Source organism: Paramacrobiotus metropolitanus, unplaced genomic scaffold (genome assembly GCF_019649055.1).
Source record: "Paramacrobiotus metropolitanus isolate TYO unplaced genomic scaffold, Prichtersi_v1.0 Parri_scaffold0000006, whole genome shotgun sequence".
Classification (NCBI taxonomy): Eukaryota; Metazoa; Tardigrada; class Eutardigrada; order Parachela; family Macrobiotidae; genus Paramacrobiotus; species Paramacrobiotus metropolitanus.
This window is the reverse complement of record NW_026570226.1, coordinates 1,968,777-1,996,725: the sequence shown is the minus strand read 5'-3', so window position 1 is coordinate 1,996,725 and position 27,949 is coordinate 1,968,777. Positions and strand designations below refer to the sequence as shown.

Genomic DNA, 27,949 nt, shown 5'->3' with positions numbered 1-27,949 from the left:
AATTCAGTACGGTAACATGAACGAATTATCACGTACTGAATTAATTGCAATAGCGTGATGCAACTATTTATGCCCATTTGCTAACTTCAGAAGCTACGTAGACGTAACGTAGTCAAACACCGTAAGATTTTGGTGATGGTTTCACTAATCTTGCAAGCATTATCAATATTGCGCCAAAATTTTCGTAAGCCAGCCGTATCATTCCATTGCAGTTTACGTTTCCCACATTTGTGCGTGGGAGATATCGACCGGCACTGAAATAAATGAATGCACTCGCGAACTTAATCCGTTTATCACGCAAAAACATAAACGGCATCAACATCCCTGCTTGACCTGCGCTCATTTATTGACGCCATTTGGCGGAAGGGAAAAACTTTGAGTTCCTAGTCGTACGTTTTCTCATGTTGAACTCCCAGTATAGTACACAGCGATTAAGTAGAAATGCTGTTTTGTTTATTGTTACTTACTTGTCACTAATAATTATTCATACTGCCGGCTAATTCTGGCGCGAGATCGACTTTTTAGCGGTACAACATATATCGGACTTCCCGAGTTTTGCCAGTTGCTTATGCTTACAGTTAGTAAAAAAGGTGCGGAATATATCCTCTGGCTGTTCTTTTCTGTTCCGTATTCACAGGTTACAATTTTACATTTTACACCCTCATTCTTACAGTTAGTTGTGTGCAATACAGAGCTCGAACTTATGTATTAGAGTAATAATACGAGCAGGGTTTCTTTACAGTAGTTTTTCTACTGGCAATACTTCCATATATGCATCGACTGTATTTGTCTTGTTGGTACATTTCGCGTAGGTGCTGCAGAAAGAATGATGAAGGTGTTGCTGTTTTTTGCACTGGCAATTTCTTCCGGGACCACCCAAAACCTCAACTATTCAATATTCAACCAAGTGCTGGATTCTCTTCCACGACAGGATGAAGTCCCGCGCACATCTTGGCGTGAAATAGGTACGTTTTCTCATAATTCGCGACAAATTACTTGTAGTTTAGTAAATGTTCTGCGGAACATATTGCAGAAGGTCATGCTTCACAAGCCACACTGACTTTGTGTCCGGATGTGGTAGATTTTTTTAATCATACAAATTTCGGTGTTACGAATGAGACAGTATGGCACGGTACAAACGTTACCCGGACTCGGAATATCGACGATGGGATGCGCTATTACAATTTGCAGCGCCTGCAGGGCACTGAGGCCCTGCGCTTCTATATACGCTCCACAAAAACCGGCCAGATGGCTGGTATGCCGATTCATGCAATTTTTTTACGACAACTCAGATCCTTCCTCCAACTGCCGGATGCTATGGGAACTCATCAGGTTGCCGTTCATATTAACGGTCTTTCGGTAACCGAACTAGAGGATGCCCTTACGTATGCTTGGGGTGAGCTTTTATTTCTACATGGAACCTAGGCGAACATGCTGTTCTCTGTCTACATACATACAGACATCCATTGTTTTGTGTGCGTAATTATAATTCGGTATACCGTGCTTTTGTGACGAAGTCTTCTGACTTTGCAGTCCAAAAACGTTGCTCATCAAAGCAATAATGACGATACCATAATATGGAAACCACATTTGTACTAACAGATTAACCACGCGGTTGTATTGTACTATAGCTCATTAAAATATAGTAAAGTATCACATCGCTTTTACTGTGCTGCTTAGCTGTTTATTCACAATTTGGTGTCCACTGAATAGGAGGAGCTGACTCGACAAGTAGGGACCTGCGCGCCCAAATCGTCTTCCTTGAAAACGGCACAATGTATTTTTCAGGAAACGGGTAATGAACAGCTAAAAAATCGAATGACGCTGTTTAACCGCGTAGTTTAGACAGTACATAAAAAACTCTTGGGCATATACAAATTTCAATGCATTCGGTTACAGTATTATACTGCCAATCATTAAAGCTATCTGCTCTTTCCGGCAATCACGCGCAGAATGCCTGAATTTTTGATGCAGTTGTGACGGGTTAAGGCGGCTCGAATCTTATGGTTGATCCCTTGCAACTTGAACCTCTGTCTAAGGCTTATTTTATTTACCGACAATCATTTAACTGATTGATTGACTGCTGAAATTTTGAATAATTTGAATTCTAACGTCCCGGTGCACTCTCACAAATATACGAGTTACGGTATTTTGTTAATAATTTATAATTTTCTGCTTGTGCATACATAACGTCGCAACTACCTTGTATTGAGCCAGAAGTTATTTTTAGGATACCACTGATGGTAATCCTGTATATTCTTCGAATTCCTAACCCTCCGAAAATGGTTGCGGTGCCAAACTTAGTACCGCACCAAACGTTGTCCGCAAATGCCTCAGTACGTCAGCTGAAGAAGGTACAGTAATTCCTCCTTCAGTCGAGGACTTCCGCCAGCTATTGCAAACGAAAGGCATGATCTTACATTACGACACGCCCATGTTTACTGGAGCCGGATCCAGGGCTTTCTTGAAGGCGAACCAGACGTATCGGGGATCAGAGTCATATCGCGCAAAGAATGACCTTTTCGAACTGGCTATGCAAGAACGAGCTAAGCGAGGCTGTCTCAATGATAGTGCCGCTGATATTGTGGATGTTCATCTGGGCAACATGGCTGCGCAGTGGACTATCCTTTCCAGGACAAATGGCTCCTATTCCCAGTAATCACTGTGTATACGTATAAATTGAATCTTTTTGTGGTCAGTACACGTAGCAATATGATATAGTGTCATATAGCAATTTTTTCGGGCCGCCCTCTTATTTCGATTGGCCTCATCGGCACTGAAGTTTTGAATATTTCGAGTTCAAAAGTTCTGAAACGTTTAAATCTTACGCAGGTTTATAAATTATTAGTTTTAAACTTTAACAGATGGCTTAGCAGTGAAATACATAGCTGAAAAAAGATAGTAACTAATCTAATAACATCATCTTGTATGTAACTTGTGCTAAGTGCTTGTGCTTACTGAGTTTCGATTATCTATTCAATTAAAATATTACAGTATAACAAAAGTCACCTTGTCATCATTAATTTTTTATGTTGTAGGATCGTTGCATCGCCATTGAGTTTTGCACTGACAGTGAATAAAGAACTGTATGTCGGACAGCTGAACTTAAATTCCCTGAAAGAGCAGAAATATGGAGACCGGTACCACATGCCCTCAAGATTCGAAAATTTATATGCCGCCGTCGGTAAACTGCATTGGTCAAAAACATTGGAACTGGATCCACAATATTCATTCCGCATGTACCTTGATCGACCGCTTCATGTCCAGTTGATGCCGCTGCTGGAATCGGTGCTGACTCAACGCTTGAACAGAACTCTGCAAGGTAATAAATAATTCTACCCCAGAAATATAAATTACTTTTAGAGCAGAACAACATGTATTTGTCTGCGTCAAATTTAATCGTACACTCAATAAGAAAAACAAATTTACGAGCATAAAATTGTAATGCCATAGCATAACAATTACTACGATATTATGTGTTGTAAAGTATGCCATGCCCATGTAACCCGTATCCGTATTCTGAGCTGCCAGAAAATTACTTACAGTAATCAATAATTTGAGCTGCGAGTTCAACTAATTTTATAATTTATTATCGCAAACTGAAAGAAAGAAGAAAGATGAAAAATCAGTGCGTACAAAGTTATGTCATCCGTATCAACCAAAATAAAAGATCGTGTTCGTGTTGGACATTTTCAATATGGGTGGTCAAAATCTCTGTGTATTCTTTACGCGGCAGTTTGCGCGGCAGTTGGGTAAAAAGCGTGAGTCAACGGCGCGTAAACAAGCAAACGTGCTCATTCGTAAACAAGAATTCTGGGATGGGTTATCAGCTTACTCTTCCATGTAAGCGTTGCGCTTCGATATCGAAGCGCAACCATTACTTACCCAGACATACACACGTATATGTCAGCCAGCAGAGTTCTTTGTTGTCAACATTCTGCCAACAACTGTATATAATGGATTTGTATAATTTCATATGTAATGATCTGATATGTCGCTTGCGTGATTAATTACGGAATTACCAGCATATTTTGCATTTCAGTTTGTTTGACTTTCACTTTGCATTTGTTGCCGGCTTAAATAACGACGGCTCTGGAGACACACTTTAAATTTCAACATGAACTCAACATCGTCGTCTTCTGATTCAAGCGCAACAAAATCGCTATCGCTGGTGCTTTCGGAATCGCTTTCTAACAAGGCTTGCTCCGTTTCATCATTGATTAACTCGATCTTTAAACTGATAATCTTTTTGTCGCATAGATTAAGAAATTTCTGCCTTTTAGATGGTGGTGTCATTGCAGAAATCACAACAGTTATTGCCACTACTGTAATTTATACACGTGCAATTAATTTTTGAACTCCTCGCAAATAAAGAATAGCTGCAGCGTGACAGGCGCAGCGATGTCTTCGTTATGCCGGGACATGATGCAGACTAGTTCATGTGGCGCCGCATTTTGCATTAAAAGTTACTTTTGTTTTCACTTTGGTGGTCAGTTTCTATCCTGGCACGCAAACATACTCGTCCTATCATTTGTTGACAGCTTTTTGGCTCAACCTGCAAAGACTGGGTGCCTCAAAATTCGCATAAATGTTACTTCCAACCTCTTGAACCAGAAGAATTGGATGCTAATCCGAAGTACATTTTCTTTGATTTCGAAACTTACACGTCGGTCGATGGTACTCACATTCCAAACTACGTCGTCGCGCAGTATTGCTGCGGAAAGGAATATCGTTTTCCTCCTGATGGTACTCCTCTAGCCGGTTATGATGTCATCGCAAACTTTTGCAAATGGCTTTTCCGTGAAGAGCATCGTGGCTACACGATAATTGCGCACAATCTGCGAGGATACGATGGACATTTCATTTTGGCCCACATAATAGACAATAACTTGAAGCCGGACATTCTTTGCCGTGGTAGTCAGCTGCTGAATATTCGCTACAAAGCTTTGGACATGAACGCCGTGGATACGCTTAACTTTGTCAGCTGGCTTTGTCTAAATTTCCTAAAGCGGTCGGTCTTAAATCTGATGAGAAGAAAGGTGACTTCCCTCACAAAATTAATCAGCCGGAAAATTGGGATAAAATTATTCCCTTCCCAAACCCGTCTTCTTACGGTATCGAAGCAATGTGTGCCGCCAAGCAGGTCGAATTCTTTAAATGGTATACAGGCGAAAAAACAAGAAGCAAGGACGTTTTTGACTTTCGGCAGCAGTTAACCAGCTACTGTTCAATGGACGTGTCAGTTTTGCGGAAATGTGCCTTAAAATTCCGAGATGATTTTATGGCTCTAGCGTGCATTGATCCCTTTAAATCCGTAACCATTGCTTCAGCTTGTTTGAAATTTTTTCGAACTTTTAATCTCCGGAAGGAAGAAATCGGAGTCATTTCAGCTCACGGTTACCAAACCAACAGAATAACCAGCATGGAAGCAACTCAGTGGCTGACCTGGGTTAACAAAACAGAAGCTGATTGGCGAATCGAGCATGGGCGAAATGGAAAAGAGAAACGTATTAATGATTATTTTGTGGACGGCTACGATCAAGTTACCAACACGGTTTACGAATACAACGGATGCGTTTTTCATGGACATCCGGACTGCACCAACGCAAATGACCGTTCACCTTTTTCAAACAAGACTATGCAAGAAGTTTACGAAGAATACCGGATCAAAGTTTGTTCTATAAAAGCTCGGGGCTTCAACTTTGTGGAAATGTGGTCATGCCAGTGGCGCGAGCAGTTAAAAGATCCAAGCATTCGGCAGTATATGAACGATATGTCCCTCCGCAGTCCTCTTCAACCAAAAGAAGCATTTAAAGGCGGCCGTACTAACGCAAACAGGCTACTTTACGAATGCGGTCCGAATGAGAAGATCCATCACTATGATATCGTCTCTTTGTATTCTTATGTCAACAAGAATTGTGTGTATCCAATCGGGCATCCGAAAATTATAACAGCAGACTTTAAGGATATAAGCGAATATTTTGGATTTGTAAAGTGTACAGTGCTTGCGCCGGGACAGTGCTTATTTCCTGTTTTGCCTGCAACTATAAATGGAAAGTTAATCTTCGCACTCTGCAGTAAATGTGCAGAGCTTCGGCAAAACGATTTTTGCACGCATGGCGACAAGGAGCGATTGCTGGAAGGTGTGTGGACTACTCCCGAACTGCATCATGCGATTTTACGTGGGTACAAAGTTGTTGCTGTTCATGAAGTCTGGCATTGGGAAATACGGAAAGAAAAATTGTTTGAAGACTTTGTTAACACATTCCTCAAAGAAAAAATTCAGGCAAGTGGATGGCCAAGTAACTGCACCACTGAAGCGGAACGGTTGGAGTTTGTCATAAAAGTGAAGGACGTGGAAGGTATTGAACTGGATTCCTCGCAAATCGAAGACAATCCAGGCCGAAAAGCAGTTGCAAAGTTGATGCTGAACTCATTCTGGGGCAAATTCGGACAAAATGACAATCTTCATCAGACGAAAATTTTCTTCAAGCCGAAAGATTACTATGACTTCCTCGTATCAAAATCTACCTGGATCCACAATGTCCATATCTTCAGTCCTGAATGTGTCATGGCAACTATTTCCAAAATCGACGACTATCTAGAAGGATCGTACACCGCCAATATCCCTATCGCAGCCTTTACGACGAGTTATGCCCGGCTGAAACTTTTGGATATGCTTGAGAAGTTAGGTGAACGAGTACTTTATTTTGACACAGATTCCGTTATTTTTGTTCAGCGGTCAGGCGAGTGGCAGCCACCAACAGGTACGATGCTTGGAGAATGGAGCAATCAGTTAGAATCGGGAGAGAGTCATATTGTCAAGTTTATTTCTCTGGGGCCCAAAGTTTATTATTACGAAACAGATACAGGAAGGATAGAAAGTAAAATTAAAGGCTTTACTCAAAATGGATATACGGAGAATATCCTAGCCGATTCTGGGGAAGGGCTGGTTCAAACAGGCCAGAGTATGGACTACAACCTTTGGAAATCGCTCTTGAAGAATGATGGCCAAACGGTGCGCGTTGTCTATCCCGAAACCATCAAAAGAAATGTCAACACTCATGAAATCAGCACCGTTCAACTGACGAAAACTCTCAGGCGAGTATACGATAAACGGATGCTGTTGGATGATTATAGTACTTTACCGTTTGGAACTCGCATGGAGTAAGTTAGAGTGCTCTTTCTGTACTTGTACAAAAAAAAAATTCGCACTATTTTTTTTTGCCAGCTAGCGCGCCATATTCGAAGGGATGCGCAGGGACATGATGTCGTTGGAGCAAGTGTCGTAGTTTTCGATTTTGCAGTTTGTAACTGTTAGCATATAATAAAAAAAAAAGAAAAAAAAATTTAAAAAAAAAAAGCAAAAAAAAAAGAGGGCGAATGCCCCAAATCTGTACCGGCTTTAGCTTGTCTGCGGCCAGGTTGAAATCGTTATGGCTTTGGGCTTCGTCGCTGAAACAAAAGCCGCTAGCGGTAATATTTTGTGCTGCTGTATTATGGTGTTATATAACTGCATGGAAGCAACCACAAAATATGATGAAACGGGGAGTAAATTGGCAGTGCAAGGTACTGCATCGAATATACTAGAAGAATAATGCTAGAGAAGTTACAAAAATCGGAAGAATGGTTAGCAAATGCGACCAGATGATGCGCGTTCCGTTCATTGAGCTTGTATTCAAATCGAAACATATGTAAAAATCTACGGGAAACTCATATGAAAAACTTCCGTTTTGCAACATTTCGCTGCAAAAACTTGTAGTTTTCCGTAGTCAAAAAAAAAACGGAGGCTTTCGTTTTGGGATTCTCATTGACTTAACATACATTTTCGTAACTTTTAGGGAGTTTTTCGTTTTCACTTTTGGGAGTTTTTTGCTTCAGTTTCTTTGTTTTGTAAAACTTCCATTTCCGCACTAGCAAAAGAAATAAATATATTGACTTACTTTCACGCTTTTTGAAGAACGACAATCCATCTTACGCACATGTTCAAAGTGGCATTTCTAACTTGCATGTTTGCCGTGACATTTTCCAACTTCGTTGCATGTTTGCCGTTACATTTCCAACTTTGTTGCATGTTTGACATGACATTTTCAACTTTCTTGCATGTTTGACGTGACGTTTCTAACTTTATTGCATGTTTGCCGTGACATTTCCAACTTTCTTGCATGTTTCGCGTGACATTTCTAACTTCACTGCATGTTTGCCGTGACATTCCCAACTTTCTTGGATGTTTGACGTGACATTTCTAACTTTGTTTCATATTTGACATGACAATCCCAACTTTCTTGCATGTTTGCCGTGACATTTCCAACTTTTTTGCATGTTTCCCGTGACATTTCTAACTTCACTGCATGTTTGCCGTGACATTCCTAAATTTTCTGCATGTTTGGCGTGACATTTCTAACTTCACTGCATGTTTGCCGTGACATTTCTAACTTCACTGCATGTTTGCCGTGACATTCCTAAATTTTCTGCATGTTTGGCGTGACATTCCCAAATTTTCTGCATGTTTGGCGTTGCATTTCTAACTTTTGTTGCATATTTGACATGACAATCCCAACTTTCTTGCATGTTTACCGTTACATTTCCAACATTGTTGCATGTTTGCCGTGACATTTCCAACTTTGTTGCATGTTTGCCGTGATATTTCCAACTTTGTTGCATGTTTGGCATGATATTTCCAACTATGTAGCACTTGTGACGTGACATTCCCAAGTCCCTTGCATATGTGACACGACATTTTATGCTTTCCCACAAGTCAAGTATAATATTTTTGGCTTCTTTAAATGTTTTGGTACGGCACTCTGAACTTCCAACAGGTTTAGTGTGTTATGCTCAAGTTTTGCAATCGTTTCTTTTTTCGATATGAATTAAATGCATGTTTGGCGCAAGTCAGCTGATTACACATCAGTAGGTTACACTAATGATGGGATCGGAATGCACACCTGGCGTCAGTTAGACGTTGGAATGCGGTGATTATCGCAAATGTAAGGGGACACCGACAGTAATCATGGGAACGGAATGCATGTTTGGCGCAAGTCAGCTAATTACACATCAGTAGGTTACACTAATGATGGGAACGGAATGCACACTTGGCGCCAGTTAGAAGTTGGAATGTGGTAATTATCGCAAATGTAAGGGGGCACCGACAGTAATCATGGGAACGGAATGCACGTTTGGCGTCAGTCAGACAATTACACATCGTTAAGTTACACTAATGATGGGAACAGAATGCACACCTGGCGTCAGTTAGACGTTGGAATGCGGTGATTATCGCAAATGTAAGGGGACACCGACAGTAATCATGGGAACGGAATGCATGTTTGGGGCAAGTCAGCTAATTACACATCAGTAGGTTACACTAATGATGGGAACGGAATGCACACTTGGCGCCAGTTAGAAGTTGGAATGTGGTAATTATCGCAAATGTAAGGGGGCACCGACAGTAATCATGGGAACGGAATGCACGTTTGGCGTCAGTCAGACAATTACACATCGTTAAGTTACACTAATGATGGGAACAGAATGCACACCTGGCGTCAGTTAGACGTTGGAATGCGGTGATTATCGCAAATGTAAGGGGACACCGACAGTAATCATGGGAACGGAATGCATGTTTGGCGCAAGTCAGCTAATTACACATCAGTAGGTTACACTAATGATGGGAACGGAATGCACACTTGGCGCCAGTTAGAAGTTGGAATGTGGTAATTATCGCAAATGTAAGGGGGCACCGACAGTAATCATGGGAACGGAATGCACGTTTGGCGTCAGTCAGACAATTACACATCGTTAAGTTACACTAATGATGGGAACGGAATGCACACCTGGCGTCATTTAGACGTTGGAATGTGGTAATTATCGCAAATGTAAGGGGGCACCGACAGTAATCATGGGAACGGAATTCACGTTTGGCGTCAGTCAGACAATTACACATCGTTAAGTTACACTAATGATGGGAACAGAATGCACACCTGGCGTCAGTTAGACGTTGGAATGCGGTGATTATCGCAAATGTAAGGGGACACCGACAGTAATCATGGGAACGGAATGCATGTTTGGCGCAAGTCAGCTAATTACACATCAGTAGGTTACACTAATGATGGGAACGGAATGCACACTTGGCGCCAGTTAGAAGTTGGAATGTGGTAATTATCGCAAATGTAAGGGGGCACCGACAGTAATCATGGGAACGGAATGCACGTTTGGCGTCAGTCAGACAATTACACATCGTTAAGTTACACTAATGATGGGAACGGAATGCACACCTGGCGTCATTTAGACGTTGGAATGTGGTAATTATCGCAAATGTAAGATTACACCGACATTAACCATGGGAACGGAATGCATGTTTGGCGCCAGTCATATAATTGCACATCGTTAAGTTACACTAATGATGGGAACGGAATGCACACCTGGCGTCAGTTAGACGTTGGAATGCGGTGATTATCGCAAATGTAAGGGGACACCGACAGTAATCATGGGAACGGAATGCACGGTTGGCGTCAGTCAGACAATTACACATCGTTAAGTTACACTAATGATAGGAACAGAATGCACACCTGGCGTCATTTAGACGTTTTTAATGTGGTAATTATCGCAAATGTAAGGGGACACCGACAGTAATCATGGGAACGGAATGCATGTTTGGCGCAAGTCAGCTAATTACACATCAGTAGGTTACACTAATGATGGGAACGGAATGCACACTTGGCGCCAGTTAGAAGTTGGAATGTGGTAATTATCGCAAATGTAAGGGGGCACCGACAGTAATCATGGGAACGGAATGCACGTTTGGCGTCAGTCAGACAATTACACATCGTTAAGTTACACTAATGATGGGAACGGAATGCACACCTGGCGTCAGTTGGAAGTTGGAATGTGGTAATTATCGCAAATGTAAAGGACCACCGACAGTAATCATGGGAACGGAATGCATGTTTGGCGTCAGTCAGATAATTACACATCGTTAAGTTACACTAATGATGGGAACGGAATGCACACCTGGCGTCAGTTAGACGTTGGAATGCGGTGATTATCGTAAATGTAAGGGAGGCACCGACAATAAACATGAGAACGCAATGCATGTTTGGCGCAAGTCAGCTAATTATACATCAGCAGGTTACACTAATGATGGGAACGGAATGCACACCTGGCGTCAGTTAGAAGTTGGAATGTGGTAATTATCGCAGTTGTATGGTTACACCGACATTAATCATGGGAACGGAATGCATGTTTGGCGCCAGTCATATAATTGCACATCGTTAAGTTACACTAATCATGGGAACGGAATGCACACCTGGCGTCAGTTAGACGTTAGAATCTGGTAATTATCGCAAATGTAAGAAGACACCGACAGTAATCATGGAAACGGAATGCTTGTTTTGCGCAAGTCAGGTGCATTCCGCTCACTTTTCCTTATGCCTGATGCGACATTTTAGACTTTCTTACAAGTTTGGCGTGACATTCTCAAGAGTTTCGAAGTTATGCTATCATGTCTGGCACCAGTGCAGGTGCACTCCCATTCTCTTGCTTATGCTTGACAAAGCTTTCTTAACTTTCTTACGTGGTCGACGCGACATTCACAACTCTCGTACATGTTTGACGTGGCACTCCCAACTTTCTTACATGATTGATTGCTTTCTTGCATGTTTGACAAGGCATTCACCACTTTCTTGCTTTTGACATGGCATTCTTAATAATTTTGTTATACATGACGCCAGCGTAGTTACATCCACAACTTTCCCGCATGATTGACGCGACATTCTCGGGAATTTCGTTGCTATGTCAACATCCCAGTAAAGGCATTCCCACTCACTTTTCTTTATGCCTGGCGCGTCTCCACAAGAGTGGCGCGACAGCTTGAAGTCTTTTGTCGTTATGTCAATAAGCTTGGCGTTAGTTCAGATGCATTCCCACTGTCTTTGTTATGTCTGACGCGGCATTCTCAGCTTTATCATAGGCTTGACGCAACATTAATAAATTTCTCACACGTTTTCGCGCGTTATTCTCGACTTTCTTATCACTGTGACGCGATATCCTAATCTTTATACATGTATGACTCGACATTCTCAATTTTATCTCGTGCTGGGCACTGCAATTTCACATGTTTTGACACGACATTCAACTTTCCAGTTTGTGCATTATGTTTTGGAAACGTTCATGATGATGCATACTGTGTACAACTTTGCCATTCCTGTAGCAAATTTTTTTTTTTGACCTTTCATGACCCTTTTTGCATGATGTCTGAAGTTGCCGTAATCATCCATTGCTTCCATTCAGTACTGTCGCGTTTTCAGCAGGACAGTACTGAATGGAAGCAATGGATGATTACGGCAACGTCTGAATCCTTTTGAACAAAGAGTTAACTCACATGCTTTAGTGTCAACATCTTCCTGGCCCATAGCATCGCAGACTTTGACGTTGCCGTAATCATCCATTGTTTCGATTCAGTGCTGGCCTCTCGATCTTTTTAATAATTATGACCAGAGGCAAATTTTGAACAAAGTTCGAATTGAAAATAATAAAAAACGCAAATAATTTGGTTTGAGAGTGTTACTTTGGCTTGTTCAAGATGCAAAGTTGTACTGAATACCCCAACAAAACCGACTTCAGACATGAAAAAAAAAATTTAGGAAAGGTCGCACAAAAATTTTACTACAGGATTGTCGAGGAGGCAAAATTATACTGAATGCACAAACAAAACCGACTTCAGACACAATGCAGAAAGGTTAAAAAAAGGACACAAAAAAAAAGTTCTGCATAAAAATTTTCTGGATGCAAAGTTGTACCAATGCCTAATCGGTTGCGACTTCAGAAACCATGTTCAAAGGTCACGGAAAGGTCACCTGTAGATTTTTGTGTAGAAATGTTTAGGATGCAAAGTTGTGCCAATTGTCCAATGGGTTCCGACTTCAGACATCATGCAGAAAGGTCACAAAAAGGTCACCTATAAATTGTGTGTAGAAAGGTTGAGGATGCAAAGTTGTGCCAAATACCCAATGGGTTCCGACTTCAGGCACCATGCAGAAAGGTCACGGAAAGGTCACCTATACATTTTTGTGTAGAAATGTTGAGGATGCAAAGTTGTGCCAAATGCTCAATCGGTTGCGACTTCAGACATCATGCAAAAAGGGTCATGAAAGGTCAAAAAAAAAATTTGCTACAGGAATGGCAAAGTTGTACACAGTATGCATCATCATGAACGTTTCCAAAACATAATGCACAAACTGGAAAGTTGAATGTCGTGTCAAAACATGTGAAATTGCAGTGCCCAGCACGAGATAAAATTGAGAATGTCGAGTCATACATGTATAAAGATTAGGATATCGCGTCACAGTGATAAGAAAGTCGAGAATAACGCGCGAAAACGTGTGAGAAATTTATTAATGTTGCGTCAAGCCTATGATAAAGCTGAGAATGCCGCGTCAGACATAACAAAGACAGTGGGAATGCATCTGAACTAACGCCAAGCTTATTGACATAACGACAAAAGACTTCAAGCTGTCGCGCCACTCTTGTGGAGACGCGCCAGGCATAAAGAAAAGTGAGTGGGAATGCCTTTACTGGGATGTTGACATAGCAACGAAATTCCCGAGAATGTCGCGTCAATCATGCGGGAAAGTTGTGGATGTAACTACGCTGGCGTCATGTATAACAAAATTATTAAGAATGCCATGTCAAAAGCAAGAAAGTGGTGAATGCCTTGTCAAACATGCAAGAAAGCAATCAATCATGTAAGAAAGTTGGGAGTGCCACGTCAAACATGTACGAGAGTTGTGAATGTCGCGTCGACCACGTAAGAAAGTTAAGAAAGCTTTGTCAAGCATAAGCAAGAGAATGGGAGTGCACCTGCACTGGTGCCAGACATGATAGCATAACTTCGAAACTCTTGAGAATGTCACGCCAAACTTGTAAGAAAGTCTAAAATGTCGCATCAGGCATAAGGAAAAGTGAGCGGGAATGCACCTGACTTGCGCAAAACAAGCATTCCGTTTCCATGATTACTGTCGGTGTCTTCTTACATTTGCGATAATTACCAGATTCTAACGTCTAACTGACGCCAGGTGTGCATTCCGTTCCCATGATTAGTGTAACTTAACGATGTGCAATTATATGACTGGCGCCAAACATGCATTCCGTTCCCATGATTAATGTCGGTGTAACCATACAACTGCGATAATTACCACATTCCAACTTCTAACTGACGCCAGGTGTGCATTCCGTTCCCATCATTAGTGTAACCTGCTGATGTATAATTAGCTGACTTGCGCCAAACATGCATTGCGTTCTCATGTTTATTGTCGGTGCCCCCCTTACATTTACGATAATCACCGCATTCCAACGTCTAACTGACGCCAGGTGTGCATTCCGTTCCCATCATTAGTGTAACTTAACGATGTGTAATTATCTGACTGACGCCAAACATGCATTCCGTTCCCATGATTACTGTCGGTGGTCCTTTACATTTGCGATAATTACCACATTCCAACTTCCAACTGACGCCAGGTGTGCATTCCGTTCCCATCATTAGTGTAACTTAACGATGTGTAATTGTCTGACTGACGCCAAACGTGCATTCCGTTCCCATGATTACTGTCGGTGCCCCCTTACATTTGCGATAATTACCACATTCCAACTTCTAACTGGCGCCAAGTGTGCATTCCGTTCCCATCATTAGTGTAACCTACTGATGTGTAATTAGCTGACTTGCGCCAAACATGCATTCCGTTCCCATGATTACTGTCGGTGTCCCCTTACATTTGCGATAATTACCACATTAAAAACGTCTAAATGACGCCAGGTGTGCATTCTGTTCCTATCATTAGTGTAACTTAACGATGTGTAATTGTCTGACTGACGCCAAACGTGCATTCCGTTCCCATCATTAGTGTAACCTACTGATGTGTAATTAGCTGACTTGCGCCAAACATGCATTCCGTTCCCATGATTACTGTCGGTGTCCCCTTACATTTGCGATAATCACCGCATTCCAACGTCTAACTGACGCCAGGTGTGCATTCTGTTCCCATCATTAGTGTAACTTAACGATGTGTAATTGTCTGACTGACGCCAAACGTGCATTCCGTTCCCATGATTACTGTCGGTGCCCCCTTACATTTGCGATAATTACCACATTCCAACTTCTAACTGGCGCCAAGTGTGCATTCCGTTCCCATCATTAGTGTAACCTACTGATGTGTAATTAGCTGACTTGCGCCAAACATGCATTCCGTTCCCATGATTACTGTCGGTGTCCCCTTACATTTGCGATAATCACCGCATTCCAACGTCTAACTGACGCCAGGTGTGCATTCCGATCCCATCATTAGTGTAACCTACTGATGTGTAATCAGCTGACTTGCGCCAAACATGCATTTAATTCATATCGAAAAAGAAACGATTGCAAAACTTGAGCATAACACACTAAACCTGTTGGAAGTTCAGAGTGCCGTACCAAAACATTTAAAGAAGCCAAAAATATTATACTTGACTTGTGGGAAAGCATAAAATGTCGTGTCACATATGCAAGGGACTTGGGAATGTCACGTCACAAGTGCTACATAGTTGGAAATATCATGCCAAACATGCAACAAAGTTGGAAATATCACGGCAAACATGCAACAAAGTTGGAAATGTCACGGCAAACATGCAACAATGTTGGAAATGTAACGGTAAACATGCAAGAAAGTTGGGATTGTCATGTCAAATATGCAACAAAAGTTAGAAATGCAACGCCAAACATGCAGAAAATTTGGGAATGTCACGCCAAACATGCAGAAAATTTAGGAATGTCACGGCAAACATGCAGTGAAGTTAGAAATGTCACGGCAAACATGCAGTGAAGTTAGAAATGTCACGCCAAACATGCAGAAAATTTAGGAATGTCACGGCAAACATGCAGTGAAGTTAGAAATGTCACGGGAAACATGCAAAAAAGTTGGAAATGTCACGGCAAACATGCAAGAAAGTTGGGATTGTCATGTCAAATATGAAACAAAGTTAGAAATGTCACGTGAAACATCTAAGAAAGTTAGGAATGTCACGGCAAATATGCAGGGAAGTTAGAACTGTCACGTGAAACATACAAGAAAGTTGGAAATGTCACGGCAAACATGCAATAAAGTTAGAAACGTCACGTCAAACATGCAAGAAAGTTGAAAATGTCATGTCAAACATGCAACAAAGTTGGAAATGTAACGGCAAACATGCAACGAAGTTGGAAAATGTCACGGCAAACATGCAAGTTAGAAATGCCACTTTGAACATGTGCGTAAGATGGATTGTCGTTCTTCAAAAAGCGTGAAAGTAAGTCAATATATTTATTTCTTTTGCTAGTGCGGAAATGGAAGTTTTACAAAACAAAGAAACTGAAGCAAAAAACTCCCAAAAGTGAAAACGAAAAACTCCCTAAAAGTTACGAAAATGTATGTTAAGTCAATGAGAATCCCAAAACGAAAGCCTCCGTTTTTTTTTGACTACGGAAAACTACAAGTTTTTGCAGCGAAATGTTGCAAAACGGAAGTTTTTCATATGAGTTTCCCGTAGATTTTTACATATGTTTCGATTTGAATACAAGCTCAATGAACGGAACGCGCATCATCTGGTCGCATTTGCTAACCATTCTTCCGATTTTTGTAACTTCTCTAGCATTATTCTTCTAGTATATTCGATGCAGTACCTTGCACTGCCAATTTACTCCCCGTTTCATCATATTTTGTGGTTGCTTCCATGCAGTTATATAACACCATAATACAGCAGCACAAAATATTACCGCTAGCGGCTTTTGTTTCAGCGACGAAGCCCAAAGCCATAACGATTTCAACCTGGCCGCAGACAAGCTAAAGCCGGTACAGATTTGGGGCATTCGCCCTCTTTTTTTTTGCTTTTTTTTTTTTAATTTTTTTTTTCTTTTTTTTTATTATATGCTAACAGTTACAAACTGCAAAATCGAAAACTACGACACTTGCTCCAACGACATCATGTCCCTGCGCATCCCTTCGAATATGGCGCGCTAGCTGGCAAAAAAAAAATAGTGCGAATTTTTTTTTTGTACAAGTACAGAAAGAACACTCTAACTTACTCCATGCGAGTTCCAAACGGTAAAGTACTATAATCATCCAACAGCATCCGTTTATCGTATACTCGCCTGAGAGTTTTCGTCAGTTGAACGGTGCTGATTTCATGAGTGTTGACATTTCTTTTGATGGTTTCGGGATAGACAACGCGCACCGTTTGGCCATCATTCTTCAAGAGCGATTTCCAAAGGTTGTAGTCCATACTCTGGCCTGTTTGAACCAGCCCTTCCCCAGAATCGGCTAGGATATTCTCCGTATATCCATTTTGAGTAAAGCCTTTAATTTTACTTTCTATCCTTCCTGTATCTGTTTCGTAATAATAAACTTTGGGCCCCAGAGAAATAAACTTGACAATATGACTCTCTCCCGATTCTAACTGATTGCTCCATTCTCCAAGCATCGTACCTGTTGGTGGCTGCCACTCGCCTGACCGCTGAACAAAAATAACGGAATCTGTGTCAAAATAAAGTACTCGTTCACCTAACTTCTCAAGCATATCCAAACGTTTCAGCCGGGCATAACTCGTCGTAAAGGCTGCGATAGGGATATTGGCGGTGTACGATCCTTCTAGATAGTCGTCGATTTTGGAAATAGTTGCCATGACACATTCAGGACTGAAGATATGGACATTGTGGATCCAGGTAGATTTTGATACGAGGAAGTCATAGTAATCTTTCGGCTTGAAGAAAATTTTCGTCTGATGAAGATTGTCATTTTGTCCGAATTTGCCCCAGAATGAGTTCAGCATCAACTTTGCAACTGCTTTTCGGCCTGGATTGTCTTCGATTTGCGAGGAATCCAGTTCAATACCTTCCACGTCCTTCACTTTTATGACAAACTCCAACCGTTCCGCTTCAGTGGTGCAGTTACTTGGCCATCCACTTGCCTGAATTTTTTCTTTGAGGAATGTGTTAACAAAGTCTTCAAACAATTTTTCTTTCCGTATTTCCCAATGCCAGACTTCATGAACAGCAACAACTTTGTACCCACGTAAAATCGCATGATGCAGTTCGGGAGTAGTCCACACACCTTCCAGCAATCGCTCCTTGTCGCCATGCGTGCAAAAATCGTTTTGCCGAAGCTCTGCACATTTACTGCAGAGTGCGAAGATTAACTTTCCATTTATAGTTGCAGGCAAAACAGGAAATAAGCACTGTCCCGGCGCAAGCACTGTACACTTTACAAATCCAAAATATTCGCTTATATCCTTAAAGTCTGCTGTTATAATTTTCGGATGCCCGATTGGATACACACAATTCTTGTTGACATAAGAATACAAAGAGACGATATCATAGTGATGGATCTTCTCATTCGGACCGCATTCGTAAAGTAGCCTGTTTGCGTTAGTACGGCCGCCTTTAAATGCTTCTTTTGGTTGAAGAGGACTGCGGAGGGACATATCGTTCATATACTGCCGAATGCTTGGATCTTTTAACTGCTCGCGCCACTGGCATGACCACATTTCCACAAAGTTGAAGCCCCGAGCTTTTATAGAACAAACTTTGATCCGGTATTCTTCGTAAACTTCTTGCATAGTCTTGTTTGAAAAGGTGAACGGTCATTTGCGTTGGTGCAGTCCGGATGTCCATGAAAAACGCATCCGTTGTATTCGTAAACCGTGTTGGTAACTTGATCGTAGCCGTCCACAAAATAATCATTAATACGTTTCTCTTTTCCATTTCGCCCATGCTCGATTCGCCAATCAGCTTCTGTTTTGTTAACCCAGGTCAGCCACTGAGTTGCTTCCATGCTGGTTATTCTGTTGGTTTGGTAACCGTGAGCTGAAATGACTCCGATTTCTTCCTTCCGGAGATTAAAAGTTCGAAAAAATTTCAAACAAGCTGAAGCAATGGTTACGGATTTAAAGGGATCAATGCACGCTAGAGCCATAAAATCATCTCGGAATTTTAAGGCACATTTCCGCAAAACTGACACGTCCATTGAACAGTAGCTGGTTAACTGCTGCCGAAAGTCAAAACGTCCTTGCTTCTTGTTTTTTCGCCTGTATACCATTTAAAGAATTCGACCTGCTTGGCGGCACACATTGCTTCGATACCGTAAGAAGACGGGTTTGGGAAGGGAATAATTTTATCCCAATTTTCCGGCTGATTAATTTTGTGAGGAAGTCACCTTTCTTCTCATCAGATTTAAGACCGACCGCTTTAGGAAATTTAGACAAAGCCAGCTGCACAAAGTTAAGCGTATCCACGGCGTTCATGTCCAAAGCTTTGTAGCGAATATTCAGCAGCTGACTACCACGGCAAAGAATGTCCGGCTTCAAGTTATTGTCTATCATGTGGGCCAAAATGAAATGTCCATCGTATCCTCGCAGATTGTGCGCAATTATCGTGTAGCCACGATGCTCTTCACGGAAAAGCCATTTGCAAAAGTTTGCGATGACATCATAACCGGCTAGAGGAGTACCATCAGGAGGAAAACGATATTCCTTTCCGCAGCAATACTGCGCGACGACGTAGTTTGGAATGTGAGTACCATCGACCGACGTGTAAGTTTCGAAATCAAAGAAAATGTACTTCGGATTAGCATCCAATTCTTCTGGTTCAAGAGGTTGGAAGTAACATTTATGCGAATTTTGAGGCACCCAGTCTTTGCAGGTTGAGCAGTACATTTCGTCACAGTTATGAACCTGATCCGGGCGATTGAGCATATTCACAAACTTGTTGCACTTGGAGCAGATGAAAAGATCCTCGCAAAGCGTCCTTCCATTTTTTCGTAAAGTCTTGTGCACATCAAAGCACTCTTTGTTGGTGAAAGTTCGTCCACAATCGGGGCATAACTTTGGGTCACTGGCCTTGCAATCGCTTTTACTGCGATAACACATGTTGCATCTCTGTTCACAGCGATGATCTGTCTTTCGGCCGTATCCTTGATCGCAGTTTGTGCAATAATAACTCTGCATGTGGTATCCAGATGGTTTAGTTATCAGATCGAAATGATTTTTATCGTACATTAAGTAAATCTGCTTCATTCCCGGTTTCTTCTTCTCCGGCACTTGAGCGATAAGAGTGTTTCCTTCCTGCACAGAAATAACCTTGACTTGACACTTTAAAACGCGTTGAAAAGCCGGCAAATCTTCCAACCCAAACATTTTTCCAATAGTGAGACCCGCATCTTGGACCAACTGACACGCGAGTTTTTCCAACTTACGCCCTCTAGGATTAGTTAAAGCTTTCCATTTCATCTTGTCTTTGCCGCTGACATCATGAGTGTTTCTGAAATGACCGAGCGCCAATGCTGCAGGTAAGCAAAGGTTGTTTCCTGTTGTCACTGTAACAATAGACGAGCTGAATCGTTTTCGGTCAACCGTAGTATGGATATGTTTTCTTCTTCTTCCACCAGCCGGTATTACGGTCCGAACAATTGTAATTTGAAAACTTTCGTCGATGCAGAATGAGTTGCTTGAATTAATCATGACCATCATATCCATAAGGTCGTCAATCTTGAAATCTTGTAACCTTTTCATATGAAGATCAGCTTTGCGGTTGAGTGTATGACTGGAGAGAAGGATGACGATTCTGTCGTCTGGTCCGAATTCTTTCGTAATGACACTGAATATAGCTTCGAACACTTTGGGCATTGCTTCCATTGAGGTGACAGGATCGAATTTCATATTGAGGTTTTCGATTTTAACGCGATACGTGATTTCCAATATTGAAAATTTCTTTGTTTGCTTTTCGTTGATCTTTTCCAGAGTAAAGTACTTTGTCCAGTCTGTGGATTCCAGTCCCCTTGATCCACCGCTCTGTATGGCGTTAGCTTCCCGGTATTCACGAATGAGCTTTTGTTTCCCGTACAGATTGGCAATTGCATCGAGAGAAAACAGCCCTTCTGCCTTTTCTGGCCAGTTTTCATGCAACCATTGTTGCAGAAACTCGGCATAAAAGCGCAAAACTTCATCCAAGTTAAACATGGTTTCTGCTTACCTGCGATTAGTAATCCGCAAGCACAACAATAGCAAATGGCGGGTAACGGCCAGTAATCCAGTTAACACATAAATGCTTAGCTCGAAAACAAAAAAAGAAAACCTTTAGGAACAAAACAATCAATGAGACGAGAATGGAATACAAAGCGTGCTAAATACCTTTTACTATAAGCTACGCAGCTTCACATCTACTGCAACTTTTTTACAGTTTCCTATGAAAAATTGTGTAGTCTAAGTTGCCAAAGGGCAGAACATGCAGTTTGATGGATGGTTTTAGAGTCTTCAGTGCAAGTGTACTGTTTAATATGGCAATTGTACGACGCCCGTTCAGATAGAAATGCAGTTGTCGACAGAAATGTCGAGACTTAGAGGCACGAAGAATAGCGTATGGACGTGTGCGTGGTTAAATGTCTACAGAAACTGACAGATCACAGATGACAATTGCGATACGTGTGCTAAAATCGCAAAGTTCATGAAAATTGTGCACAATCAAACAAATAACGTGCAACAAAAGTGCACGCAGCTCGTCAGATGTTTGTGAAAGATACGCACTGTAAAAACGTTTTGGGCCTTACACACTTGCGGACAATGAGATGTTTATGGAAACTGGCATACATACAACAGTCAGATGTACCTTAGAAATGAGTATGTTGCAGAACTGTACGAATAATATGAGTAGGTAGAAACAAAATGTTCAGATGTTTGTAAGTAATCTGTACCCCCTAGGATACGACATGAGAGTATACCAGCAGTTAGATATCTAAAGAAACTGTGTGTTGTGAGTTATTAAGGAATGAGCATGTTTTGACAGATCAGACGCCAAGGAAACATGTGTACGAGAATCATTAAAACACAATCTTCACCCAAACTTGCGCATAATGAGATGCCTATGTAAAAGACATATGTCAAATCACGAGCATTCATATTAAAACACAATCTTAACTCAGAGAAGAGCAAAAGTAGTAATAAAATATAAGTTAGATAGTTATTTTACGTAATAAATATAAAAATTAGATAAAATATGTAAAATAGATTTTATTCCATATCACCCGTTACTCTTCTTTCATCGGGTTGTTTTTACTTGTTCTGGCCTTTACGCTACATGCATCGATTACACAGAAGATTTTGACCACCCATAATACCGTAAATGCAACCTAACTCCTCTCCGTACGTCTATCGTGTACGTATATGTTTTGTTTAGGTGACCGCCAGTTTGCTCAGGAGTTGCACGTGGTACTATGGGATCTGGATCCTGAGGGTTACGTCGTTAACTTTTTTGTCCTCGGGTCCTACAGTAGCCGAAGTCCAGTTTTGGCATTAGATGCCAGATTGACTTATGCTCAAATTATCTATGACAAACTCAACAACGCTTCCATCAATCTGAACACAACGGAATTTAATAATACGTACACCCTCAGCAAAGCTCCTCCCGTTGGTCTGACGGAGGATGGGAAAAGACGGTATAAATCTATCGTCACAGAAAGCTGTCAAAATGGTATATCGGATGAAGAATGCCCAGTGGACAGCACATTCAGTTTGTATGTGGAATCGGCCATACGCGATCCGTTTTCTTATATCTTCCGACGTCCCACGGAAACGTCCGTATTTCCGGTACATTTGACCAACAGCTAATTTTGTAACATTTCTAGCAGTATGTGGCGTTTTATTACAGAATTCGTCCACTGTTCTCAATATTGTCCAAACGGCATTTGCTAAGGCGAATCCCGTAACGATTAATGGGCTTTCTCTGACGATCGCCCTGACGGAGCGGGATGATACTCTCCAGACTGTGGAAGGGTAAGTAGATTAAAATCATAAAATCATATCACACCATTACAGGAAAAAGAGAAATTGAGACAACCTTCGCAGCAATTATTTTGCCGGTATTAAGCATACTATTTTAAACGCGGATTTTTTGTATACCAATTTCAAAGAATCCATGAGAATTGTCGGACTGTATTAACTGTATGTAGTGAGATTTCAAATCGGGTTTTAGATTTGATGCCGCCAAGTACACATTTTCCATATCTTATCCGAACATGGACACCGGGAGATATTGGAAATTGTGGCGTTACCCAAGCATCAGCGATCTGAATCTTCTATTGAATACTACGGCCGCCGTTCGCGTTGTTGAGTCTCGAACATTTTAAAATGCTCGCATTGTAGTTTTACGGAAATACGAGTATGTGATTAAATCGTCAGGCATTATGGTTAGCGCGATGAATTCGCGTGTTAGTAGGTTATGCACCGACTGAGGCTGACAGAGATCAGAAGTCTATCGCGCGGTAAATTCCTAGAATGTTATTTTTTCTTTTTTTGAGAACGAAGGTGTATATGATGCCTTTAAGCTGGAATGATGCTATGTGTTTTTACTGAACAACTTTTTTCTCTCAATCGCCAGTCGCATTCTCAGTCAGTCTGCGCCGCATTCTCAAATTGTTTAATTCCGCGTAAAGAATTTTGAACAACTAGTCACTCAAATGTACCGATCGCGTAAGACAGTTCTTCCCGAAATAAAAACACAATCAATTTCATTCTGTCAGACGTGCACGTCACCTAATTTATCTACAAAGACCAGACAAGAACATAAAACGCGAAGGATTACCTATGAAATTAAAACAGCCATTTCGTATAAAGCTCCAACATAAGCAACTACGACAGCCCAATGCTAAAAACAAGCAAACCACTGTCCCCGAAAGAAACAATATAAGTACTACAACTAAATTCTTTTAAAAACATTCCCAATGTATACGTAAATCTGCACGCCTTCTCCTTATTTGCGCTGCTCCCCAGCACATCAACCCACCCTCTGTCCCTACATCACAAAAGCCACGCTCACTGTCTCATTCCGTCACTCCCCAATAATTTCAGTACAATTTCATTAAACAGAAAGGTTTCGTATTTATGTAGTTGGCCAGACATTTGAGCCAGGCGGTCGTTCTTCCGCTGCAAATGAGCCCGTGCCGTTTTGATTACTAGTCACTCCCACATTATTGTTCATCGGCAGAATGGGTGGATGGATATCCAGCGGGAAGGTCCGCCCGAAACTCGACGCAAAATTTCCAGTACGACTGGAATGCGGTTGGGCCTGATGTCGTCCCGGTATGCCCAGCGGGAACACCGTGATACCGCTGTGATCCAAATGTTCATGGTTGTGCGCAGAGTGACCGCTCCCGCGACTGGACGACGACGTGCGTCCACTGCGCGGCCCATGCGGATGTGGGGCCGCCGACGTATCCGTGGGCTCAAAGTTATAAATATCCTTCGCCAGAATCTCGCCTCCGCTGACCGCGGTGAGAGAAGACTCATGGGCACTCGGCAGTAGCGAGACATTGGACTGGGAAGGTTCCTGGACGGCTTGGGCCCGCTCTTTATCCAGCGTCTCGCGGGCTAACTGTGACAAGATGTCCGGCTCTTCCACATCTTCATCGGATACAACGCGTCGACGTTGTCCACTGGCTTTGCCACGGCCACGCCCCCGTCCACGGGGGACGCTGTCGCGTGCGGGCTCGGAAGTGCGTTCCGTCGATACTGTGTTGCGATTGGGCCGATTAGCCGCCGCGTTGGCGGCCTTGATGGCTTCCGGATAGCCACCGGCTCGTTCTTTCGGCTTGTATTTTTTCTGATAGTCTTCCACATAGTGACTCAACTGCATAACTTCAATGTAGGAAATGGACGATTTCTGACCGTACCATTCGATTTGAGCTTCTTGATACTGCAGCACAGGAGGAGAACGGGGATCCGTCAAGGCGGCACTACTAGCGGTATTCTGTAGCATCGGATCATCGCATACGACTGCAACGATACAAAACAACTCGCCTTTATCTGGCACCAGTCTACACTGGAAGATTCAAGGCGCCTGGAAAATACTGTGCAAAATATGCCTGAAAAACTTCATACCTATATGGTTGATTTTGCCTGGCCACCACGGATATCCAGTCAACTGCAAAAAGATTAGAAAAACATCAATTTTCAATATTTATCTCATACTCACTACGAGACTTACTTTTCCCCACACCACGTCACCGACGTTGAACGTTCTACCATCCTTAGTGACACAGCTATCGACAGAGCGAGCCTTTGGCAAATTATCAGCATCCGATTCGGACTTGGATAAAATGGCATCCCTTGTTCTCGCTTTCTTCTGCTCCTGTAAATCAGTTATGTAATGCCTCTTCCAAATGCTAAGCCTTAGTTAAACCCTTAGCTTCTTGGTACCATAAATTACCCATCGTAGCATCATAAAACTCATTAACAAGCGCTACAGAAGAAATGAAAAAATTAGGCTACAAAGTACAAACCGGCTGCTTTTCTGTTGTCTCCGCTATAGACCCATGCCCCGCCGCTTCATTTTCAAGCACCTTCGCAGTAGGACGGCCTCGTCGTTTTGGTTTGGCAGGGGTCGCCAGAGTTACCATGGGACGCGAAACATCGCTGACCACCGGCTCCGAAACCTGGACCGACGATTCCTCCGGACTATCCGGACTCTCTTTATCTTTAATCTCTTCGGCAGCATCGTCGATACGCAGCTTGGGTGGCCACATAAATTCATCTTCATCCTCTTCGGGAGCCGCTTTGGCCCGTTTCGCCCGTTTCGGTTTATTATTCACGCTAGGAATATCAGCCGGGACGGCTCCGCTGGACAATTTGAACTTGATTTTCAGCCCCGAATCTCCGGAGGACGTCGGTGACGAGAGGATCGTCGCAACAGCCAACGGGTCTTCTTTCTCCTTGGCTGCACCATGGTTGCGTTTGGAGCGATGGGTGGTTGATTTGCGCTGTTCAGTGGCCACCGGTGCAGACGATTCACTGGAAACCATCGAATTGATACCGGGAAAATCAGGACCCACTGTTGGGTACGCGTCCATAATGTAACTCGGTCGCACGATGGTCCGCTTAACCGGCGGCTTCCGTTTGCGAATGTGGGAAGGTGACAACGGAGTGGCGTTGGTGGGCGGCGATGGGGTGGCGGCTGCGATGCCGTTGGCATCATCCGTGCTTTCCGGTACCGACGCGGGTGTCTGGGGTTGCGTGAAACCCGGAAGCGCGAATTTACACCGCGTGCACAAGAAATTCCGCGGTCTGCAACGAAAACAAAAAAAATTAAGAAATCCACCTTTATCATAATCACCGAATATCACATACCTGAGTTTTGGAACTGCTTCCAGTTTCTCTTTTTCCCGTTTGGATTGAATATTCTTCCGCGGCAACTGTGGAAGATTCTTCTGGAAATACGACCAGCGGTACTGAATGGCAGCAAAGTCACTGCGCCCCTCACTGCTGTTAACAGTCTGATCGCTATCGGCCTGTGGGGCCGCAGCAGCGGCTGGCGGCTCGGTCGACCCACCGAGACCGGATATGGGCTCCATAACGGGATTAGGCCGTCCCAATGGCACCTGCTCACCGTCTGGCACCGACGCTAACAACTCCTTGGGGAATGTACCGACACCAGCACCCATGCCATCCTCTGACAGACCGGAGACGGTGCTGGCAACAGCGTCAGGTGCGGATGTCACGTCCAGAGGAGGAATGTCAGGACAGGGCCTGTAACGACATATGCATATTACCCATCAACCCATGAAGGAACTATATATCCTACAGATATACTCACGCATAAATTCTACCACGAATCGATTTTGATCCACTAACGAAATCTGAACTCGCACAATCGAATGCAACTTATCCAAATGTAACCACAAGACGAAGTAATGTAACGATAACTGCAATGGCTATAGTTATCACAATTAAAATCGTCGTGTGAGAAGTTATGACACAGCTGGGTAAAACCAGAACCATACCAGTCATTACTAGTTACCACTGCAGTTAACAAAAGTGTATGCCACGACACATTTCCGTTTCCGATAAATTCAAGTCATGTGTGATGCACGTACAGATTTTTAAAAAAATTTACTTAATAAATCAAATAAAAAAACTATAAAATTTTAGAAAAAAATCTTCAGAGAAGCAGTTCAAAGAAACAACATTTTCTGAGTAGCGCCAATATAGCAAATAGGCTTACAACAGACATACCAGGACTTGACTTTGAGGAGGGCGCCCCGAAACAGGCATCCATCATCCCGCTGCACACTGACAACCAGGACATCTTCTTCCACTCTCTCCAGACGACAACTGCACGTGGCACTCAGATCCCCTTCCTGTTCAGTACCCGACGTCCATTCCGGTTCGTTGCTGGAGCAGGACGAGCCCGAGGGCTGCGGTTGCACGGCCATGGGGCGCCACACCGTTGGTGGTAGATTACGCTGCATCCTCAGCGGCCACCCAGCCGTCTCACATTCGCGGGCTGATGATCAGCAGTTATTTCAACCAATAAATTCCCGCTGTCTTTCGAAGGGAATATGCCATGCACGCTTCATCGGCTGATGGTGCTGACTGCTGCTCCACAATATGTGGTTGAGAGAAAAGATAATATTAAATCGGTGATGGTTCTCTGAAAAGAAAATTAAAAGAAAAATAAATACCACATGATCAATATCCTGAAAAGAGGGCAAGCCCATACCAGTCGGATTGTGGACATCTGCTCCAGGTCTTAAGATCGCCAGGTCCCAGAAGCTTCAGGAAAACGTCGAAGACGGACCCAGGGAATCCACACACATCCAGGAACATCCGTTCAGGAATGTGAAAATCTGGAGCATACACCAGGTGTACAGCTGTCAATACACACACTGGTACCAGGCTTACTTCACATGGTGAACCATTTGGCTTGATAATCATGTTATCAGGTTGGTAGGCGACTGCCGTTTTGTGGGCGGGTGGATTGCAGGCATGGATAGATTACGTAACATGATCTCTTCCAAGCCGGCTTGTTGAGCGAGCCTTGTTCTCTTTTCAACAAAAGAGCAAAACCACACGCGGGGCCGGCGAGGGATGTTGGTTGTGGTATTCCCGAAACATTTGCACTTAGTGATCC

The 27,949-nt window shown here is 42.7% G+C and overlaps 4 protein-coding genes across 8 annotated transcripts; 1 reads left to right on the top strand and 3 right to left on the bottom strand.

Annotated features, from left to right (window-relative positions):
- Positions 1-315: 315 nt before the first annotated feature.
- LOC129582037 (uncharacterized) lies at positions 316-23,535 on the top strand. 4 transcript variants are annotated; one of them, XM_055473410.1, is made up of 9 exons: positions 316-389; positions 813-965; positions 1,034-1,396; positions 1,714-1,795; positions 2,231-2,655; positions 3,039-3,322; positions 22,223-22,632; positions 22,694-22,818; positions 23,018-23,535. In XM_055473410.1, the coding sequence occupies exons 5-9, from the start codon at positions 2,411-2,413 to the stop codon at positions 23,169-23,171; spliced, it is 1,218 nt and encodes a 405-aa protein (XP_055329385.1). In that variant the 5' UTR covers positions 316-389; positions 813-965; positions 1,034-1,396; positions 1,714-1,795; positions 2,231-2,410; the 3' UTR covers positions 23,172-23,535. The 4 variants fall into 4 exon arrangements, with proteins under 4 accessions (XP_055329385.1, XP_055329381.1, XP_055329383.1 ...); XM_055473406.1 differs by having other exon boundaries at positions 374-590; XM_055473408.1 differs by lacking the exon at positions 316-389 and adding an exon at positions 584-705.
- LOC129582035 (uncharacterized) lies at positions 3,099-21,615 on the bottom strand. Of its 2 annotated transcripts, none has more exons than XM_055473404.1 (2): positions 19,706-21,615; positions 3,099-3,315 (listed from the first exon to the last, which is right to left on the bottom strand). In XM_055473404.1, the coding sequence occupies exons 1-2, from the start codon at positions 21,007-21,009 to the stop codon at positions 3,297-3,299; spliced, it is 1,323 nt and encodes a 440-aa protein (XP_055329379.1). In that variant the 5' UTR covers positions 21,010-21,615; the 3' UTR covers positions 3,099-3,296. The 2 variants fall into 2 exon arrangements, with proteins under 2 accessions (XP_055329379.1, XP_055329380.1); XM_055473405.1 differs by having other exon boundaries at positions 19,757-21,615.
- LOC129582034 (uncharacterized) lies at positions 16,973-18,614 on the bottom strand. The gene is made up of 2 exons (XM_055473403.1): positions 17,084-18,614; positions 16,973-17,018 (listed from the first exon to the last, which is right to left on the bottom strand). The coding sequence occupies exons 1-2, from the start codon at positions 18,610-18,612 to the stop codon at positions 17,015-17,017; spliced, it is 1,533 nt and encodes a 510-aa protein (XP_055329378.1). The 5' UTR covers positions 18,613-18,614; the 3' UTR covers positions 16,973-17,014.
- On the bottom strand, positions 23,448-27,697 carry LOC129582032 (PWWP domain-containing protein 2A-like). The gene is made up of 7 exons (XM_055473401.1): positions 27,539-27,697; positions 27,052-27,469; positions 26,167-26,565; positions 25,323-26,103; positions 25,028-25,171; positions 24,922-24,964; positions 23,448-24,816 (listed from the first exon to the last, which is right to left on the bottom strand). Exons 2-7 carry the CDS (start codon positions 27,285-27,287, stop codon positions 23,924-23,926), a joined length of 2,496 nt encoding a protein of 831 aa, XP_055329376.1. The 5' UTR covers positions 27,288-27,469; positions 27,539-27,697; the 3' UTR covers positions 23,448-23,923.
- Between the last annotated feature and the right edge of the window lie 252 nt (positions 27,698-27,949).

Coding starts and splice junctions, on each gene's coding strand:
- LOC129582037 (XM_055473410.1), top strand. CDS start 2,411: ATGATCTTACATTACGACACGCCCATGTTTACTGGAGCCGGATCCAGG. Junction 3,323..22,222: donor CTTGAACAGAACTCTGCAAG/GTAATAAATAAT, acceptor TGTTTTGTTTAG/GTGACCGCCAGTTTGCTCAG. Junction 22,819..23,017: donor ACTCTCCAGACTGTGGAAGG/GTAAGTAGATTA, acceptor ATCGGGTTTTAG/ATTTGATGCCGCCAAGTACA.
- LOC129582034 (XM_055473403.1), bottom strand. CDS start 18,612: ATGCAAGAAGTTTACGAAGAATACCGGATCAAAGTTTGTTCTATAAAA.
- LOC129582035 (XM_055473404.1), bottom strand. CDS start 21,009: ATGTTTAACTTGGATGAAGTTTTGCGCTTTTATGCCGAGTTTCTGCAA.
- LOC129582032 (XM_055473401.1), bottom strand. CDS start 27,287: ATGCAGCGTAATCTACCACCAACGGTGTGGCGCCCCATGGCCGTGCAA. Junction 25,172..25,322: donor AGACAACAGAAAAGCAGCCG/GTTTGTACTTTG, acceptor ACTGATTTACAG/GAGCAGAAGAAAGCGAGAAC. Junction 24,817..24,921: donor AGGCAAAATCAACCATATAG/GTATGAAGTTTT, acceptor GTATCGTTGCAG/TCGTATGCGATGATCCGATG.